At 42.4% G+C, this 18,498-nt stretch overlaps 1 protein-coding gene across 1 annotated transcript; it reads left to right on the plus strand.

The window, feature by feature from the left end:
* The first annotated feature begins 85 nt into the window (after positions 1–85).
* LOC136950778 (breast cancer type 1 susceptibility protein homolog) lies at positions 86–18,498 on the plus strand. The gene is made up of 20 exons (XM_067245238.1): positions 86–159; positions 323–376; positions 460–540; positions 731–819; positions 910–946; positions 1,132–1,265; positions 1,403–4,291; positions 4,390–4,463; positions 6,040–6,167; positions 6,300–6,356; positions 7,323–7,441; positions 7,825–8,087; positions 8,190–8,277; positions 9,685–9,762; positions 9,939–9,979; positions 10,464–10,547; positions 11,758–11,815; positions 16,492–16,565; positions 16,916–16,979; positions 18,022–18,498. Exons 1-20 carry the CDS (start codon positions 86–88, stop codon positions 18,114–18,116), a joined length of 4,581 nt encoding a protein of 1,526 aa, XP_067101339.1. The 3' UTR covers positions 18,117–18,498.

The raw sequence follows: 18,498 nt of genomic DNA on the forward strand, positions 1-18,498 counted from the left end.
ATGTGTGTAGGTAGGAAATGTAACAGCAACGATCCCGACTTATCTTGAAGTTCAGTCAGCTGTACGTCCTATTCAAGTGAATACAATGAAAACTCCTAAAGTTGAAGACGTCAAACGAGGTATATCTGTCCTTTGGGAGACTCTGCGGTGTCCAATATGGTAAGTACTGTAGCCTAACGTCTGTTTAGTTAAAATAACTACATTTGGTTGTCAATGTATTCGTGGTTGATGATAAGTAGGACGACTAATTGGCATGTCTTATGTTGTTGCTAAACAAGCCTGTATAATATAGAATTCTCATAACGATTTTTTTCATGTTAAGTTTGGATTTGATGAACAATCCTGTGTCTACAAAGTGTGACCATCAGTTTTGCAAGTAAGTAATCATATCTTTAAGTCACATTTTAAAATAATATTTAAAAACTGTGAGTGATTTGACATCAAGGAACTTTATATTAGGTTTTGTATGACAAAGCTGTTGGACTGTACAAAGAGAAAGGAAGCCAATTGTCCGATTTGCCAGACCAAGATCTCTAAAAGGTAAGACATATATAAGGAAAAATAACCACTTTGTGAAATCTACTATGACAATTGATAAATATTTGCCAAGCATCTCTGTCCTATTAAAAACGATCATAGTACATTACCTAAGGTATTAGTGTTCTGGTTTTGCCATATGCAGTAACTCATAAGTGCCACTTTGTTTAAACTGGCCTCATCTTGTCATAAGGAGTTTACAGGAGAGTCCTGGTTTTCAGAGACTAGTCGAGGGATTGCAGAATATGATTCAGGCCTTTGAACATGACAGCAGCACAAACTGTAAGTCAACACATTTTATGTCACAAACACAATAACGAGATATATATCCTTTAACTGTTGATTAATATTATAATTCTCATGGACTTTCAGACTTCACTGGGATGTGTCAGCAAAGAAGACAAACATGGTAAGAAAATATAACCATCATTTTTTGTGAATAGAATTTTAGCCTGCATGAACTATTGCTTGCAAAGTATGGTTGGGCCTTCAGTGTTGCCAAATGCACCTTTTGGTTGACTGAATAACCACAAAGGGTATTCAAATTGCCTTTCAATTACTGATGCCCATCCTAACAATTTCCTTTTTTATCAGTGTCATAGGGGTTGAGTCAAAGACCTGCAATGGTGACAAAGTGTCATCAATTGACACGTCTAACACTGATCTTACTGGGGAGAAAGATAGAGAACAAAATGATCTGCCAACATCCTTAACCTCAACTCTAGCAGGTGAGAGAAGTAATTATTGCCATTTTATCAAATGTCTTTCCTCCATGTGTTTAGAGTTTTTGGACTAACACATTCGATATATGTAGGTGTGTGAACATTCTAATGACTCTATTTGCTTCTCATGTCTTTGCATTCAGCCAAGGATGACTTTGCAAACCTTATGGGTCTTGAGGATTCCTGCCTGTTCGTCTCGGACAATGAGGGGTTTGACAGTGGACTTGGTGAGGCTCCCACAACAACCGAAAAAGAAATAGACTTTAAAGCGTGTAGCTCACACACTGAGGGGCAAGAACCAGCAAGGGACACAGACGTAACTCATATTGTGGAACAATCCACATCCAGAAGTCGAGGGAGTAAGAGAATCACTGAGTCTGCAAATCCTTCTTGCCAGCTGGTTTTAATTCCTGAAGTCGGAGAAAACCAGAACGTACGGAGATCTTTAAGAAACCGCAAAAAAGAGACATCGACCCCTGAAAAAATTATTGATTTGAGACAGAAGAAAAGTCTTGAGAAAGTCTCAGAATGGCTCATGAAAAACTCCCCACTTGAAGAAAACTCAGAGGTTGAAAATGTCACTTGTGCTTCCGAGGACTCTGCCTCAGTAGCAGGAGATTTCTCCGCGACAACAATCTTTCCAGGCAACCTTGAAATGATGGAAGGGGGTCTTAAGAGGGAGGAGCGTATGAAGGGCCTTGAAGAGCAGGTATTTGGGGCAGTTTACAGACGGGAGCGAAGGGGAGTCTTGGGCTTCTCTCCTCAGAACAGAGGGGTTAGACACACACCAGCCTCTCATCTTGGTGTGGAAGCCCAAACTTCAAACACAGTCCCCAAAAGGCAAATGAGCAGGAATCTAAAACCCACTGATATTGTCAAAAGACTTCTCTCTGAGGAGAAACATGAAGGTGCTTTTAATGATCAACCAGAAGAAAAAGAAAAACCTGACATTTTTAAAGAAAGTGAGAAGCCTCACAGAAAGTCAATTGACCTCAATCAGGAACTGGGTTCCAGCAGCACTGGCAGACTTGGAAACAGCTTAACAGAGTTGCCAGTAGAGATCAACAATGAGGTTGAAGGTCAACACGAACACGTTCCTGTGTTTGATGTTTTGCGACAGCATGGAAAGAGGATCTCAAGGAGAAAGATGTCTGATACCTGGCAGAATGTTGATGGTGATTTGCAAGCGCAAGCCAAGACAAAGTTGGAAATTAGTGAGAAAAAGAAAATGGCCAAGAAGAAATATGAGGCAGATACGGACAAGTCAGTCAAAGTCCCCAAGCCCCTAGTGCTGGTTGGTGTTGGGGAGAATGATTGCAATCCGATTGAGATCCCCAAGCCTGGACCAAGAGTAGCAGAAACAGCTGTTCACATTGAGAATTACCCTAGCAGTGAAGAGATTGGAAGTCCAAACATGAGGCAAACCAGAAGGAGCAAGAGGCTTCAACACTTCACAGAGGAAGTCCAAGGCAGTCACAAGAAACCTTGCACTGGAAAAAACATGATCCGTCATGTCGATATAGGTGCAGCTGACACTGAACATGCGTTATCTTCACAGTCCATTAAGAGGAATGGATGTGTGTTTGATGAGGACATGGGTGGAATTGAAAACATGGATTCTAAGTATACTGAAATGACAATGGAAAAAACAAACACTGTTGAGCATATAACTTTTTCAGGGATTCCTTGTGAAGCTAATGCTACTTGTTCAGAGGCTATGGTACCTTGTTCAAGTTCACCTAAAACAAATATGCCAGGCCTCAAGGCTGTTGACCACAATAATTCAGTAATAGAACAATCAAATGAAGAGGCATCCGCAAGTGAGGCCAGATGTGTTGAGATGGAGAAGGAAGAGGAGGACATAAATGATAGTGAACTGGACACCGAACAACTGGTAAAAAGCTTCAAAGCAATCAAAAGAAAATCGTTCCGCCTTGGTAGTCCAACGGTGAAAAAAAGTTATCAGAAATCAGACATGGATGAACAAAATGGCACAAAATCTAAAGAGAACAGCTTAGTAGGTAGTGGGTTAGAAGTAGACGTTCCCAATACCAAGGAATGCTCTGTGGTGCAAAAACAATTGGGAGCAAGGATAGAACTGGAAAATTCATTCTGCAGTGATTTGATCCCCCCTTCAAATTCACCTCACCATATTCTACAAAAACCTACATTGAGGAGGCATAGAGGACTGACAAAGTGTATAGATAATAGACCGTCTATAGAAGTGGAGGAATCATCAAACCAAAGCTCCAATGTGGTGACGCAGGAAAATATACTGAGCCTACATCCAGGAAATACTGTTAGTAGTCTTCTCAGCACCAATAAAGTTGCAAAGAGTCAACTGCCAAGTCCGCATCCGGTAAATTCTGGACCCCTGTTTCCAGTATTCGGTGCCTCTGAGGAAGATTCACCAGCCCAGACCCTTGGATCCCCAAAGCAATCTACTGAGAATCAGGAGCAACATCAGCTGCACTGTAGTTTGAAGAAAAGTCTGGAGAGAAGCCAGAATCCCAAATCAGAGACCACAGTAGAGCAGCAGAAATGCCTATACAATACGAATGGTAACGTGGCCAATTCAGAGGCCTCCTTGACTCCAGACGGCCTAATGCCTCAAATCAGCCAAATTGTGGCCAGCCAAGCTGGAGAGAGCGGCAAAGGTAGTAGCGAGGCCAGTGTGCATATTCTAATCAAGAGCAACCCCAAGCAGAGGAGGAGAAAAACTCAGAGACTTCAGTCTTCAGAATCTGACTGCAGCAATGAGGAAGACGAGCTACCTTCCCTAGCACAAATATTCAGACGCTCTCCTTATCCACCTGAGGACCAGGCATGTGCTAGTGTTGTAAAAGAATGTTCTGGCTTGTCCAGTGGCCAAGTAAAGGACCAGAAAACCCCCACCAAGGCTGCCAGGGTTGAAGTAACCCATGCTGCAGGCGGACTGGCAGAACTAGATGACGTCCCTCCTGCTGGTGGAAGTTCTGAGTGGGTTAACTCAAGCCAAGCTTCGGATGATCTGTTTGGAACACCAGATGAATGTAAGTGAATGTTTTTAGTTGATTTGTTCCAAGAGCACCTTTTCGTTGTTGTCTGACACATACAACACCGTACCAAACTATTATTTTCCAATTTTCAGGTTCAGTTGCTGTAAGTGATACTGGCTTGTCAATGGAATCGTCACAATTTTCGAGTGAAATTATTGCCACACAAGTAAGTAGATATAGCTTCATAAAAGTGTGCCATGTAACATTTTGTTCTGTGGTTATTTTACAAAAATACAATCTTCAGTGTGTAACATTGTGGTTAGATGTTAATGTTTTAGGTTGCCTCCCAATCTTAGCATAACATTCAGTATAGACTATATTTGGTTTCCAAGATAACAGTTCTTGGGGTCAATATTTCACACTATCCTATCACTGATTTTGTTAATAAATCATGTAGAAAATGAAACACTTTTTGCAAATCATGCCCCTGGTGATTTGCTATCCTTTTTGCTGCATCGCCACATCATATCCAATAGATGGCAACACTTACTTTTTCCCCACTAAGCTGTCAACGCAGTGATGACACACTACCTGGGCACATGAAGAATGTACCACTCAGCGTCTTTCTAAATTGCATTTCATTTACGTTGGTGGAAATTTATCCAAGGATATCAAGCTTGTTTTTGTCCCCATCTATCTTTGTGAACTTCAATTTGTATCTGTCTGCTGTATATGACTGAGGTGGGTTTTAGGAGTTTAGGCACCAGGGAAAAGGTGCGGGCTAGGTTTCTTCATAGCAGTACACATATTTATAGGTGCTCTCTGAAATCCTAGCTTGTGTAGCTGCTCCTCTCTTTCACCAACCGTCTCTGGAGGAGGGGATCCCTCACTAAATTGCTCCTCCCAAGGTTTCTTCAATTTTTTCTCCTGCAGTGAGTTTTTCCAGGAGTTTTTCTTTGTCTTTCTTGAGGGTTTAGATTGGTTGAGGGGCAGTTCTATGGTCATATGTGAAGCCCTCTGTGACATGCTTGCGTGTAAAAAGGGCTATACAAATACATTTTGATTTGATTTGTGTGCCAGGACTGCAGAAGGTGGGTGATTGTATTTAGATGTTAAAGAAACAGTATGTGGATGTTTTAAATTACTTATAATGAAACTAAATTCCACGATATAAATATACCAGTATATGAGTCCAGCTTTGTCAAGGAATTAGACACACAAACATTATTTCCTGGAGGATCCATATAAGATTTACTCACCAGTACTCACTTGGCTGTGTCTAGTTTTGGCTTATTGCTCGGTTATGCCCAGTGAGTAATGGGTTTAGCCAAAGCTCTGACACATCTGGAGGCCCTGGCTGCTGCAGGCTGTTTGGAATTGGTGTTCAGCCAAACTGGTCTTGAAGAAGGGAGCACCAAGGTCTACTCAGAAACAGATGACTGCATCCCAGCTCACCCATTATCTATTTTTTCCTTTATTTTTCTCCGCCTGGAAAGAGTAATCATTGTTACTGGATTGTCTAGTTCATGCTGTCTGACAGAAAATGTATTCTCATCTCTTATTTTCCTGAGTAGAATGACAAGCTGAACATTATTCGTTTTGATAGGCTGTTCTTATTGGTTATCTATGCACGTCAGCAGATGACTACACCCCTGTTTATACACACTTTATCTCAGTAGGCGGTCACCAATCACTGCCTTTCTTTGAAGTTGGTGTACTATATAATTATCGTTGTATTTTCCTCATCTTCCGCACTTGTCAAACCTATAATCATCTCTCTTTACCTCATTTGTTTATGTCAGCAAAGGATTGCAATGCAGGAGGAGTTGAAGAGGCTGGAGAAGATGATGGCTCTTGTTTCTGAAGCCCTCCAAGAGAAGGAGACTGGTCCAAATCCCCAACTACAACCCCAAACTGACAGCCTAGCAGGTATAACCTTCCCACGGACGTCACCCAGAATTCTGCTTTTTTTTTAAGTTTGCTTTGATTTCCTGTGACATTGTTGAAAAAACACCTGCTTTTTTAAAAACAGTAACTGACCTTAATTTGTCTGTTGTTTGGTCTCCCCAGGCCCAAACCTCCATATGAACCTGCCTTGTGGCAAGGAGATTTGTTCCAGGTGAGCCAAGATTGGAGGGAATTAACATGGCACCAGATAATAACCGATTTAATAAAATACCAGATGCCTGATTGCTTCATAGTACTTACAATCCTCAGCGGGCTGTGTACTGTGTTAAAACAATTAGCATGGCGCTATATTTTAGCGACACAACAGCCTTCATTACAGGTTTTTTTTCAACACTTCAAAAGTTTTTTCCCCTGTGAAATTGCATTCAAGCAGAATCTGAGAGAGAGAAAAAGTTTGCTGTTGTTGGTTGGCATCAGTGTGTTACTGGCACAGACACATTTTCCACAATAGGGTGATGCATCTCAAGAGGACAGCCGGATAATCTCCCTAATGAAGCTGGAATCTGCTTATGCTGTGGAGAATAAAAAAAGTCATTAGTGACTGCATCTTATTTGTCATTAAGAGCACTTAAGGGAAACTTGTGTTGCCACTGCAATTTATCTCTCCCGCTCGACTGCTTCTCTTGCAGGGCCCTAAGTGCTGTGTTCTGGGGAGAAAGGGAAGGGTGGAGGGTTAAGGGGAGGTATTATGGAAAAAGCGGAAAGACAAAGATTAAGCTGTTTTCACTCTTTTCCACTGCACCTGTATGAAATGTGCATTTGTGAAATAGTAAAATATGATCTGCATTGGTCCTTAATTTTTTTTTTTCTTTTTTTTTTTTTTACTTCGTACCACTGAGGTGTCTCTAATTAAATGCAAGACCCCTGCTATGAAGCTGCATTACTTTATTCTCATTAAATTTCCTTAGGGAGTTAGTCTCAATCTCAAAGGATTTGACTGGCACACGATGAATCTGCACGCCAGATCCAGTTTCAATCATTAGAGAGTACCCTTTAGTCACACTGTTTACTCGTTTTGTATATGTGGTCTCAAATTTAACTCATTCTGGTTTGGTATGTTCCTTTCTTTTTTTTCTCCCCCAGAACCAAAACTGATTCTCTCTTTTCTGTATCCCAGGGAATGTGCCACAGACAGGGAGGAAGACACTGCCTCGATGCCTCATGGCTCTGGAGCCTCTGAAGGCCTGGGGCCCACTCAGCCTGGCCCCACCAAGTATGAGGGGACCAGAGGGATGGGTAAGACCACTGCACCAGCACATCTCAGAATCAGAATGGGATTTATTCGCCATGAAAGTTTGCACAGACAAGGAATTTGCTTTGGCAGGAAGGTGCATACAATAAACATATAGGGACCTAAAATTTAAATATGTGGACTATCTATACGTACATAAACTAGCAGTTGTAAGTGGAATTAGAATTAAATAAAATATAAGGATCACTGGGACAGCCTGGAGGTCAGGAGTGGGACACTGGTTAAATAAAGGTTAAATAAAAACACAATCAAATTACGTGACGCTTTTTATTTCTGAAATTGTCTTTTAAAAGATTTCATTTCAATGAGCACCCACTCCTTCACACTCTCACGCACACAGGATGTGTCTGTTTGTTTTCCTCAGCAGGGCGGCGCTGCAGACAGTCACAGTCAGGCCGGAGCCTAAGAAGCATTCATGCAAATGAGATCCCCACTCCAGTGGGCCCAGGAGGGAAACCAGGAGAGCAGACGACAAACACATCTAGCATTTCACTATCACAAAGTCGAGAGTCAAAGGAGAACCGTGAAGATGCTCCCTCCATGGATACAAGCTCAACACACCGTCTCCAGAGCGACCATGCCAGGGTCACGCTGGTACTCGTGCCATCAGGGCTTGGTGTAAATGAACAGGTTACAGTGTGCATTGAATACTTAAAAAAAAATGTTTTCTCACTTCTCAACTCACTGTTGAACTTTCTTCAAGGTTTTAAATTCCTTCTCGTCAACGTTTAGACAATGCTGAAGAAGTTTGCCAAGAGAATAGGTGGTCGTGTGTGTTCACAGGTGACAGCTGAAACCACCCACGTTATAATGAACACAGGTGAGTCTTAGGCCTCCGTTAAGCCCTTATCTCCACAACATTCACCTTGCAGAAGTAACCCTCAGCTCACATTTGTTTGTTAGACTCAGGTTTGCACTTATCAAGGATAAACATGTATAGAATTCCCGAAGGTGGCTGTTTTGACATTATTTATTCTCTGAAATCAAAACTTTGCCTTTTGATAGAGTCCCACTAGGTTCTGTACGATTCAGGTACTTTTGATAGAAACCTCTTAAAAGGTCTGCTCAATGGAGACACACTCACACAAATGTCCTTCTCCTTAATTATGTTCTCTGATGGATTATTTTTTATTTCAATGCCCCTTTTCTCCAAAGCACCACATTAACAACCCCTGCTAAAAAGAGTCTCTTTCAACGATGGTCGTTTCCTTGGAAACCACCAAATTAGTTTTCAAGTTCTTGATATTTTAGAGCCGTGAAAAGAGGAGAGGGTGAGGATTGTTTTAATGGGTGTCATTAGAATAAAACATTGTTTTAGCTTGACATCAATGCCTTAATTATTGAAAGGCACAATTAGGGTATCAGATGAGTGATAATGAATGATATCAGTCAGAGAGGTTGAATGACTAAGTAACATGGTCAGTTAAGCTTGCTTAACTGTTCATATAGTTTTGACCTTCCAGTCCCTCTTAAATGTCCAGCTAGATGCTTATGTACTCTTAATTCCTAGTAGCCATGCAGCTTTTCACAACACTGAGCAGCCATTTAGTCAAGGACTTCACTGTTGCCTTATGCATTGGCCGGCACTTAGCCTCGTTAAGAATTGTTTTGTCATTCGACTCCTGTGGAGTTAGAAATGAATCTCTTAATGGCCTGTTACAGATCACATGCTGATAATGGACCAATAACTGTAATCTAAAAACTTTATTTCAGCGCAAGGATATTTACTTGCAGTCTAACCACATTACATATTGGTGGTTGGACAGTACTGTTTTTGGGTGTAATTGTAAAAATGAAACATTCCATATTGTGTGAAGAAATTATTAGAAATGGGAAAAGGGGTGTCTTTTCTGGTGCCCTGTCTTTTGCACCTGACAGAGAAAGCTGTAGGCAGGGTCCATAAGAGCACACCAGGGTTCTCACCCACACACTCAAGTGTGTGTGTGTGTTTCTCGCATCCTGGGTTTTAATGTTCCCATGTCTATAACCTCTCAGGATGACTTGTCCTTGTACACTCATGCTTATTGTCAGCTGCAACACCAAAAAAAACACTTAATTAATATTCCCAGTCTTACGCAAAGTTGACACCAGAAAGGTACAGTTAATCAATGTATTGTATGAGTTACAAATCTTGTCCCCCAAAAAATTTGCATTGTTAATTCAGTGTGTTGTTAACTAATGTCTGATTGCGTGTGATGTGTGTGTGTGATCTCTCATCCTGCCACAGATGAACAACTGGTGTGTGAGCGCACGCTGAAATACTTCCTGGGTATTGCAGGAAGAAAGTGGGTGGTGAGCTTCCACTGTGAGTTATGCTCTTTGTAATTACTCGTTGTCACAGACAGATTGGGGACAAATACTGTAAATGTGAAACCACAGCGGGGGGGGGGGGGGGGGGGGGGGTTCTTATGTAACATGGCAACATGTTTCCTTTTTGTCTCTCAGACAATAAGCATTGTTTTATTCTCATATGATCCACAGGGATTTCTGAGTGCTTTAAACAAGAAAAACTCTTATGTGAGGTAAGTTTGCTTTCATTTATTCCTGGAGTTTTACCATCATATTTAAAACAGTAAAGAAAAAAACATTAACTATTTACAGGAAATGTATTTGGGGTTTGTTAAGATTTGATTAGCTTCGATGGAAATGTATTCATGCCCAAAGGGAAAATCCCATGTAACCCCAGGTGGTGCAACAGGCAGCCCACCTAGTCAGCACCAACCTGGTGATGGTCAAGGCCAAACCAGATATAGTCAGCACCAAGCCAGAGTTAATCGTATTGTCTTGTTTTTTTTGTTACGTTTTGGTCTTCAATTTAGCTTGACTTAATGTAGTGACTTTACGACTTGCATGACTAATTTACAAATCATTGGGGGCACATTCACACTGTATCTGAGCACCTTAATGAGATTCTAAAATGACAAATCAGATGATTTGGTGTAATCCTTTCCTTGGTATAATCATTTTTGGCATCCTTCATACAGCATAGCGCTTGTGTTTCCATAGACGCCTTACGAGGTGCGAGGAGATGTGGTTAATGGCCACAATCATCAGGGGCCTACGAGATCCCGAGTCACAGGGGACAGCCATGTGAGTCCCATCTATTATTCAAGCACAGGCACAGCCTATTTGACACCTGTCACGGTTTGTTTTGTAAAAGCCTTATTGTTAAATGAGATTCTCTTTTCAAAGACAGACAGTTTCATCATGCAGTTTCCTCACAAATTTCTGTGCTTTGATATGTATAATGGGTATCACAACAAAAAAAAGACATTATAATTGACAGGTATGACCCAGCCTTAAGGATCACGTGTAAACTGGTGAAGATAATTATTTCCTTGGCATTTGGTCAAAGTGGAACTAATTTCAGAAACACAGCTCAAGGGATGAATTAGACATGGCTGGACATCATCTTTGACTCAGTATTATAAACTGTTTGAGGCTCTTCATTGAACTACCTAAGTAATTTCATGCCTGTTTAGAAAGACTCTATTACAGTTTTTTCCATCCATGGATTCAGACAGACATATTCCTGGTCACAAGACCAACGTGATTGACACATTTTCAGATAATAAGTGTTTGTGGCCAGAATGCTGATGCCGTAAGACAGAAGTGTACAGGGCTTATGAGCCTGTATTATTCAGCTGCATATTTTGCAATGTCTATGCTTGCGTTTGTGAGTTTGTGTGTGAGAGAGAGAACTGGCGTTCCTGCATGCAAGCGTACATTATCACTTCTTGGTTTTGATGCCACCTGAAGGGGATTAAGTGTTGTCTAAATGAGAAATCTGTAAATGAGTCTTTTTCCGTAAGATTGCTACCTCAGGCTAATGATAATGACCATGGATGGAGACGAAGGTGTGAAGAATAACAACATTTCAGGGAATGTATCTTCTGAAACGGTGGCAACGAACCATTTACAGCCTATAAGCTTTGATGTTCGGTTGCTCTTAAATCAGTCCTCTGCTTTTTGCCATCATGAAATTGAGTTAAATTGAAAATGATTCACAATATGAATTTATTCTAACCTTATACTCTCGTAATTTGTACTAAAATCACACCTTGCTCACATACTCATGGACTGGGCTTTTTTGTGTGTGAAATTGGTATCTGATCCACCTTGACTAACAGCCAGGAGGATAAAGGCCTCCTCATCATCCAATCATATACTCTTCCGCTTTCAGATTCTTCATAATAAATGGACATTTGATATAATAACCAACACCATTTTCTTAAACTAAGGAGAATGGCGTTAAAGAAATATGTGAATCTTATCAGTTCTCTTTTTCCCCCCTCTCTAGCTTCTTATGAAAGACTATGAAATCTACCTCCAAGGGCCTTTCACTGATATGACCACAGGTAAGTTCACCACAAGCTGACCTGTACCAATAATCCTAGTATTGATGAGAACTTGCAACACTACAGTAATTGTAATGTAGCAATAGTTTGTCCTACTGTTTCAACAGTGTGTTTGTACCTATAGTAGCCTACGTGTGTGAACATCCCTCTGTGACATGCTTGCGTGTAAAAAGGGCTATACAAATACATTTTGATTTGATCGCTGAACGGTCAGCTAACATTAAGGCTTTAAGTAAAACTCCAGGTTCAGTCGGGTATTGCCTGCAAAGCCTCTTAAAAGATGGTCTGATTGAACCACGCTCCAGACTGATGTCCCCCACCTCCATGTCCAGCCAGCCTGGGTCCCTGCCATTATTCTCTGACTCCTTTGATCTGTTGCCCACCTACGTTTCCTGCGCTCTGATTAGCCCAATGCTAGTTAGCATGCCTGGCGAGGGGCTAGAGTGCTAGCACCGGAGGGATCGTAACACCTGGATAATGAACTTTTTGAAATGCCGCTATGAAACAAACGGAGATTGTGTGCTCCTTATTTGCATATATTTCAGAAAGGGGATGGAGGCAATGGGGGAGTGATGCAACAACAAATAGGTGGTGGTAATTTATGGAAAGCCCCTACCAGATTCACCCAGGGCCTTTCTGTGGCACCGTTGTCTTTGGAGACAAGAAAATGTATCCCGCTCTCTAGCTCCCCCGCACTCAGCGCTGTCCTGCTGGACTCTGATACACACCCGCCTGCAGTTCTGGGGGAGAAAGAAAGAAAGAAAATAACAGAAGAACCACAAGATAAAAGTAGTTCACATAAGTATTGACTGACACCAAGAACAGCTTGAAGCTCACGCTGTGTATAAACTCCTGTCATCTGGAGAATGGCTAGCCTAACAATGACAGGTGATAATGTTGGCGAAGTTAGTACTTTTATAACTCATAAAAGTCACACAAGTCACACTTATTATTCGAGCTTTGTATGAGACTTGCCATAGACACTTTCAAATGAAAATGTATCAAATGGAGGAAAGTCATTCATGTGTCAATGATCTCAATTAGAGAACTTGTACAATCAGAGACCTTGGGGTGTATAGAAAAAATATATATAGAGCAAGTAGAAAATGGAGCACAACCCTGTTTCTTATATGTACTGTGAGCCTATGCGTCTCTCTGCAGAGGTAGTGGTACGTTCATGGTCCTTTGTACAAAAACCCCACATTGTTGCTCAGGAATGTTTTCCCTAGCAGCATGAATGAATTCATAAGGTGGATGGGTGAAGGTCTTAAAGGACATATCTTTGAAAACTACTAGTACTGACTGTACCCCCCCCCCCCCCCCCTCGCCGCCCCTTACCTCCTCTCTGAGAGTGTCTCCCAGAGTATCCTCCTGCATGGCTGGATCAATGGTAGTCTGCTAATGGGTTTGTGTCTCTCAGCGAGGGTTCCAAGGCCTCCTTTCACATAGAAAGACTAGCAGGATGCTACCATCTCTTTCTCGGTGGAACATCTAAACATGAGCCTCATCTATTATGTACCGTTAGCCTTGGAGCATCATATACAGTGATTCCATCTAAACCAACAGTTACTGTGGTGCGTTTCCTGGGCGCATCGGCTCGGAATTCCTATCAGGCTCACGTTCCTTACTCCGTCTGCCTTCCGGAGGTTGATACAAAGTCTGGTGCCAAGGAAAAACAACACAAAAAGCAGGAATAACCCATAATGTTCAACATGCATTGTCGCTATTTTTCAACTGTATCCATGTCATCTGTTCCTTACTCTAATCCAAAAACCTGTTTTTCCATTAGTATATGACAGGGCAAATGTGTTTGTGTTGAGGGATACAGTGGTTGTTGACAAGGGAACGGGGGGGGGGGGGGGGGGGGGGGGGGGGGGGGGGGGGTTTCAATCCAGGAGCAACGACCACCACCTGTTGATGAGATGAACGAAACATAAGGTGTTTTGATTGAAAACAGGGCTGTCAGTGTAGTCATTCAAACAGGGCTGTCAGTGTAGTCATTCAAACAGGGCTGTCAGTGTAGTCATTCAAACAGGGCTGTCAGTGTAGTCATTCAAACAGGGCTGTCAGTGTAGTCATTCAAACAGGGCTGTCAGTGTAGTCATTCAAACAGGGCTGTCAGTGTAGTCATTCAAACAGGGCTGTCAGTGTAGTCATTCAAACAGGGCTGTCAGTGTAGTCATTCAAACAGGGCTGTCAGTGTAGTCATTCAAACAGGGCTGTCAGTGTAGTCATTCAAACAGGGCTGTCAGTGTAGTCATTCAAACAGGGCTGTCAGTGTAGTCATTCAAACAGGGCTGTCAGTGTAGTCATTCAAACAGGGCTGTCAGTGTAGTCATTCAAACAGGGCTGTCAGTGTAGTCATTCAAACAGGGCTGTCAGTGTAGTCATTCAAACAGGGCTGTCAGTGTAGTCATTCAAACAGGGCTGTCAGTGTAGTCATTCAAACAGGGCTGTCAGTGTAGTCATTCAAACAGGGCTGTCAGTGTAGTCATTCAAACAGGGCTGTCAGTGTAGTCATTCAAACAGGGCTGTCAGTGTAGTCATTCAAACAGGGCTGTCAGTGTAGTCATTCAAACAGGGCTGTCAGTGTAGTCATTCAAACAGGGCTGTCAGTGTAGTCATTCAAACAGGGCTGTCAGTGTAGTCATTCAAACAGGGCTGTCAGTGTAGTCATTCAAACAGGGCTGTCAGTGTAGTCATTCAAACAGGGCTGTCAGTGTAGTCATTCAAACAGGGCTGTCAGTGTAGTCATTCAAACAGGGCTGTCAGTGTAGTCATTCAAACAGGGCTGTCAGTGTAGTCATTCAAACAGGGCTGTCAGTGTAGTCATTCAAACAGGGCTGTCAGTGTAGTCATTCAAACAGGGCTGTCAGTGTAGTCATTCAAACAGGGCTGTCAGTGTAGTCATTCAAACAGGGCTGTCAGTGTAGTCATTCAAACAGGGCTGTCAGTGTAGTCATTCAAACAGGGCTGTCAGTGTAGTCATTCAAACAGGGCTGTCAGTGTAGTCATTCAAACAGGGCTGTCAGTGTAGTCATTCAAACAGGGCTGTCAGTGTAGTCATTCAAACAGGGCTGTCAGTGTAGTCATTCAAACAGGGCTGTCAGTGTAGTCATTCAAACAGGGCTGTCAGTGTAGTCATTCAAACAGGGCTGTCAGTGTAGTCATTCAAACAGGGCTGTCAGTGTAGTCATTCAAACAGGGCTGTCAGTGTAGTCATTCAAACAGGGCTGTCAGTGTAGTCATTCAAACAGGGCTGTCAGTGTAGTCATTCAAACAGGGCTGTCAGTGTAGTCATTCAAACAGGGCTGTCAGTGTAGTCATTCAAACAGGGCTGTCAGTGTAGTCATTCAAACAGGGCTGTCAGTGTAGTCATTCAAACAGGGCTGTCAGTGTAGTCATTCAAACAGGGCTGTCAGTGTAGTCATTCACCTACATTTAGGTAAACCCTTCTGGCTGCTGGAGGGGGTTAAAGCGGGGACTTACTAAGAGGAAACTTCCTTATGTCCACCAGAGGAGGCAAAAATAATAATGGGGATGAAGAGATGAGATAATGACCGGCACAATTTAATGTTTTCTTTGATGGTGTGGTCAGAGCACCGGTTTAAAGCAGGGGTGCCCAAACTTTGTTCTGCGAAGACCAGATCATTTTTCCTTTCTTTAATGTGGGGCCCGTCTGTAACACAAAATTACATGGGCCGGAGTGACTACCAGTATTATTGTGGAGATGTTATTATGATTTTAAATGTATTTATTATGCTAGATTAGTTTATTATTTTGTTATGCACCATACATCCGTACATATCAAGGGATATATATAGCCTATTAAAAGAGCATTATTAATATCGTAATGACCTTTTTTCATATTCATTGCTATTGAAATCAAAACATTTACTTAGGCATATTAATCAGTGTAAACTGTTTTTGTTGTTGTTTTTTTCAAGTCTCTGGCATTGTTCAGAGGGCCGGGCCGTAGTTTGGGGACCCCTGGTTTAAATCGTCGGAAGCATTGTAGGATGGAAAAGCCATCTGCTGCTATGAGGATGGGTATTCTGCTTTTCACTCTCTGCTCACCAGACACGTGGAAACACACACACACACACACAGTGGTAAAATGGTGTGTGTGTGTATAGAGTTAACTACCATATGTTTAAATGGAAAGGTTTTTACTCAGGAATTCTTCAAGTAAATTGGCTTTTCACAGGCAGTTTTTAGTAGGTCTGTGCCCAGTAGAATAGATCAGGGTTATGCTATTTTTCCCCACATCTGTTCTTTTTGAGTCTGTAATTTATGCACTGCCAAACATAGTTAATACATTGACCCTCTTGTCCCTATGTTGAAATCTCCTGTCTGACTGATTGACTGTTATTTACCACCAACAAACTACCCCATCGCCTTTCTGTCCTCCCACTTCCTTTCTTTTCTACCATCCTGCCTCTCCTCACATCCACTCTCTCCCCCCCATCCCCCCTCCATTCTTCCAACAATTGATCGTATCCTGTAATGAACCCTTCATTCTTAAAACACGCTTCAGGGATGTGGATGAAGGAGAAAAGAAAGAAAAACCTACGCCTGAGGAACAGCAGCTGACAGACGATATTGATGATTCAGATTTGCCCTTTTGTGTGTGTGTGTGTGTGCGTGTGTGTGTGTGTGTGTGTGTGTACGTACAGGTCAAATGGAGTGGATGGTGGAACTATGTGGAGCGAGAGTAGTGAAGGACCCCCTCCTTTTCACGGATAAGTGGGTATGTATGACCTTCCCTCCTACATCCATACTTAAGTGGGAGCCCCATGGAGCTGTCAGACCTCTGTCCTGCTGCCCACACAAGCCGACATTCAATCTCTTACATTCACATTTAGTTATTTAGCAGACGCTCTTATTCAGAGCGACTTACAGTAAGTACAGGGACATTCTCCCTGAGGCAAGTGGGGTGAAGTGCCTTGCCTGACCCCCCTCTTAGTAGTTTAATCTTTAAAAGCATGGAAAAACTATTTAAAGAATGTGTTGATATCAAACCGAGATTACTGAAGAAATGGTGAAAGTGATGAGGGGGAAAAAAACAATAATTGTATGTAATTTTTGTTTCTCATACAGAAGTCCCATCAAGTAGTTATTGTACAGCCTGGTTCAGACTTATCAGAAGCGATGAGCTACAAAGGTGGGTATCATTTACTATTGGGTTTGAGTTAATACATGTAAATACGCTCTCGTCCATACTGTCTAACACAGAACATTCACACACAAGTCTGTACGGACCGAAAACACTGCCATACACATCATGCTGTAACACCCTTTTTACCCTGACACAAGCAGGGTAAAAAGGAGGAAGGAATTGCATCATTTGTCCTGAAGTGGCTCTTGGCTAGGGGACCTGCGTAGACCTGTAGGGTGTCAGACAGTGCCTGTGTTGGACTGTGCTCCGGCACAAACAGGATTGAATGTCCTGTCTGCAGTTAGGAGAAGGGATGAAACTGGGGCTCCCTAAATACATTGGGTTTACTTCGACAGACAGAGGAGGAAATTGTAAAAAGATTAAAATCAAAACGGAGAAAGTCAATATCTAGCCAAAGCAGCGAGTGGTACCCTACGTGAAGAAGGGCGGGCGACACGGTGAGTAGCCCTGAGAGGAGGTGGAGCGAGGGAGTGAGGGGAGGCAGACGGAGAGGTGCAGTGCCAGGGCTAGAGTCTGAGAAGGGAGATAGGGAGACTTTGATGAAGGTGGAGAGAGAGTGACAGAGGAAGAGATAAAGAGAGAGGTGGTAAATCAGCCTGCTCTCTGCGCCTTCTGATTTGTGTTGCTGCATATTTAATGTTCCCTTTCCTCTCCTGCTGTGTCCTTAGGCTCTCCCAGCCCAAGTAATTGAAGTACACCTTTTGTTTTTCTGCTCTCGATTTGAAACGCGCGCGCGTATACACACACACACACACACACACATCTATGACACGCACAGCTTGGACTTGGAATGTCATTGTTGGTTCGCAGAGAACAGCCTAAAACCCAGTACACACATTCAGAATCCACACAACACATTCCGAGTTCTGTTAATATGCTATTATGAATTTACGCTGTAGCGTCGCCAGCCTCTACTGTTTTTCTAGAGTAGTACAGGTTGTTGACTTTTGGCATGGAGGACACCTTTGTTTTATGGTCTCGTTGCTATAGCAACAGTTTTGAACCTGGTTTTCTGTCTCATCTCCAGCCCTCCAGAGAAATGCTACCGTGGTGACCCGTGGTTGGCTACTTGATACCGTGGCGACCTACACCATCCAGAGCTTTGAAAACTACAAAACATAATCCTTAGCCTTCCCTCTAAGCTGTGGGCCTTGTACACCTTGCCAACTTTGTGTGACCTGGGAGACTTTCTACTCCCTCCCAGCCAGGTCTGTGGTCAGGCCTGAATTTCTCCCCTGGACTATGTCTTCTTGGACTTCAAAATAAAGGCCATCTCCTCACATTAAAACGCCTCCTATGGGTTCCAGTCACACCTTGTCTGTTATTGAAGACGGACCCTTTGCGCTCTCTCTGCTCCCTCTAGCCTGTATCCAGTTTCATTTCTCTACCAACATGCATGTTCAAACCCCTCACTACTAAGCGCAATTGCAGCACTTTAATCTTTCTTATTAACCCCCCTCTCTTATTGACTTACCTTCTTGAAGTTACTTTTTATATTTGTAAT

The sequence above is a fragment of the Osmerus mordax genome, chromosome 10, assembly GCF_038355195.1.
Source record: "Osmerus mordax isolate fOsmMor3 chromosome 10, fOsmMor3.pri, whole genome shotgun sequence".
Classification (NCBI taxonomy): domain Eukaryota; kingdom Metazoa; phylum Chordata; class Actinopteri; order Osmeriformes; family Osmeridae; genus Osmerus; species Osmerus mordax.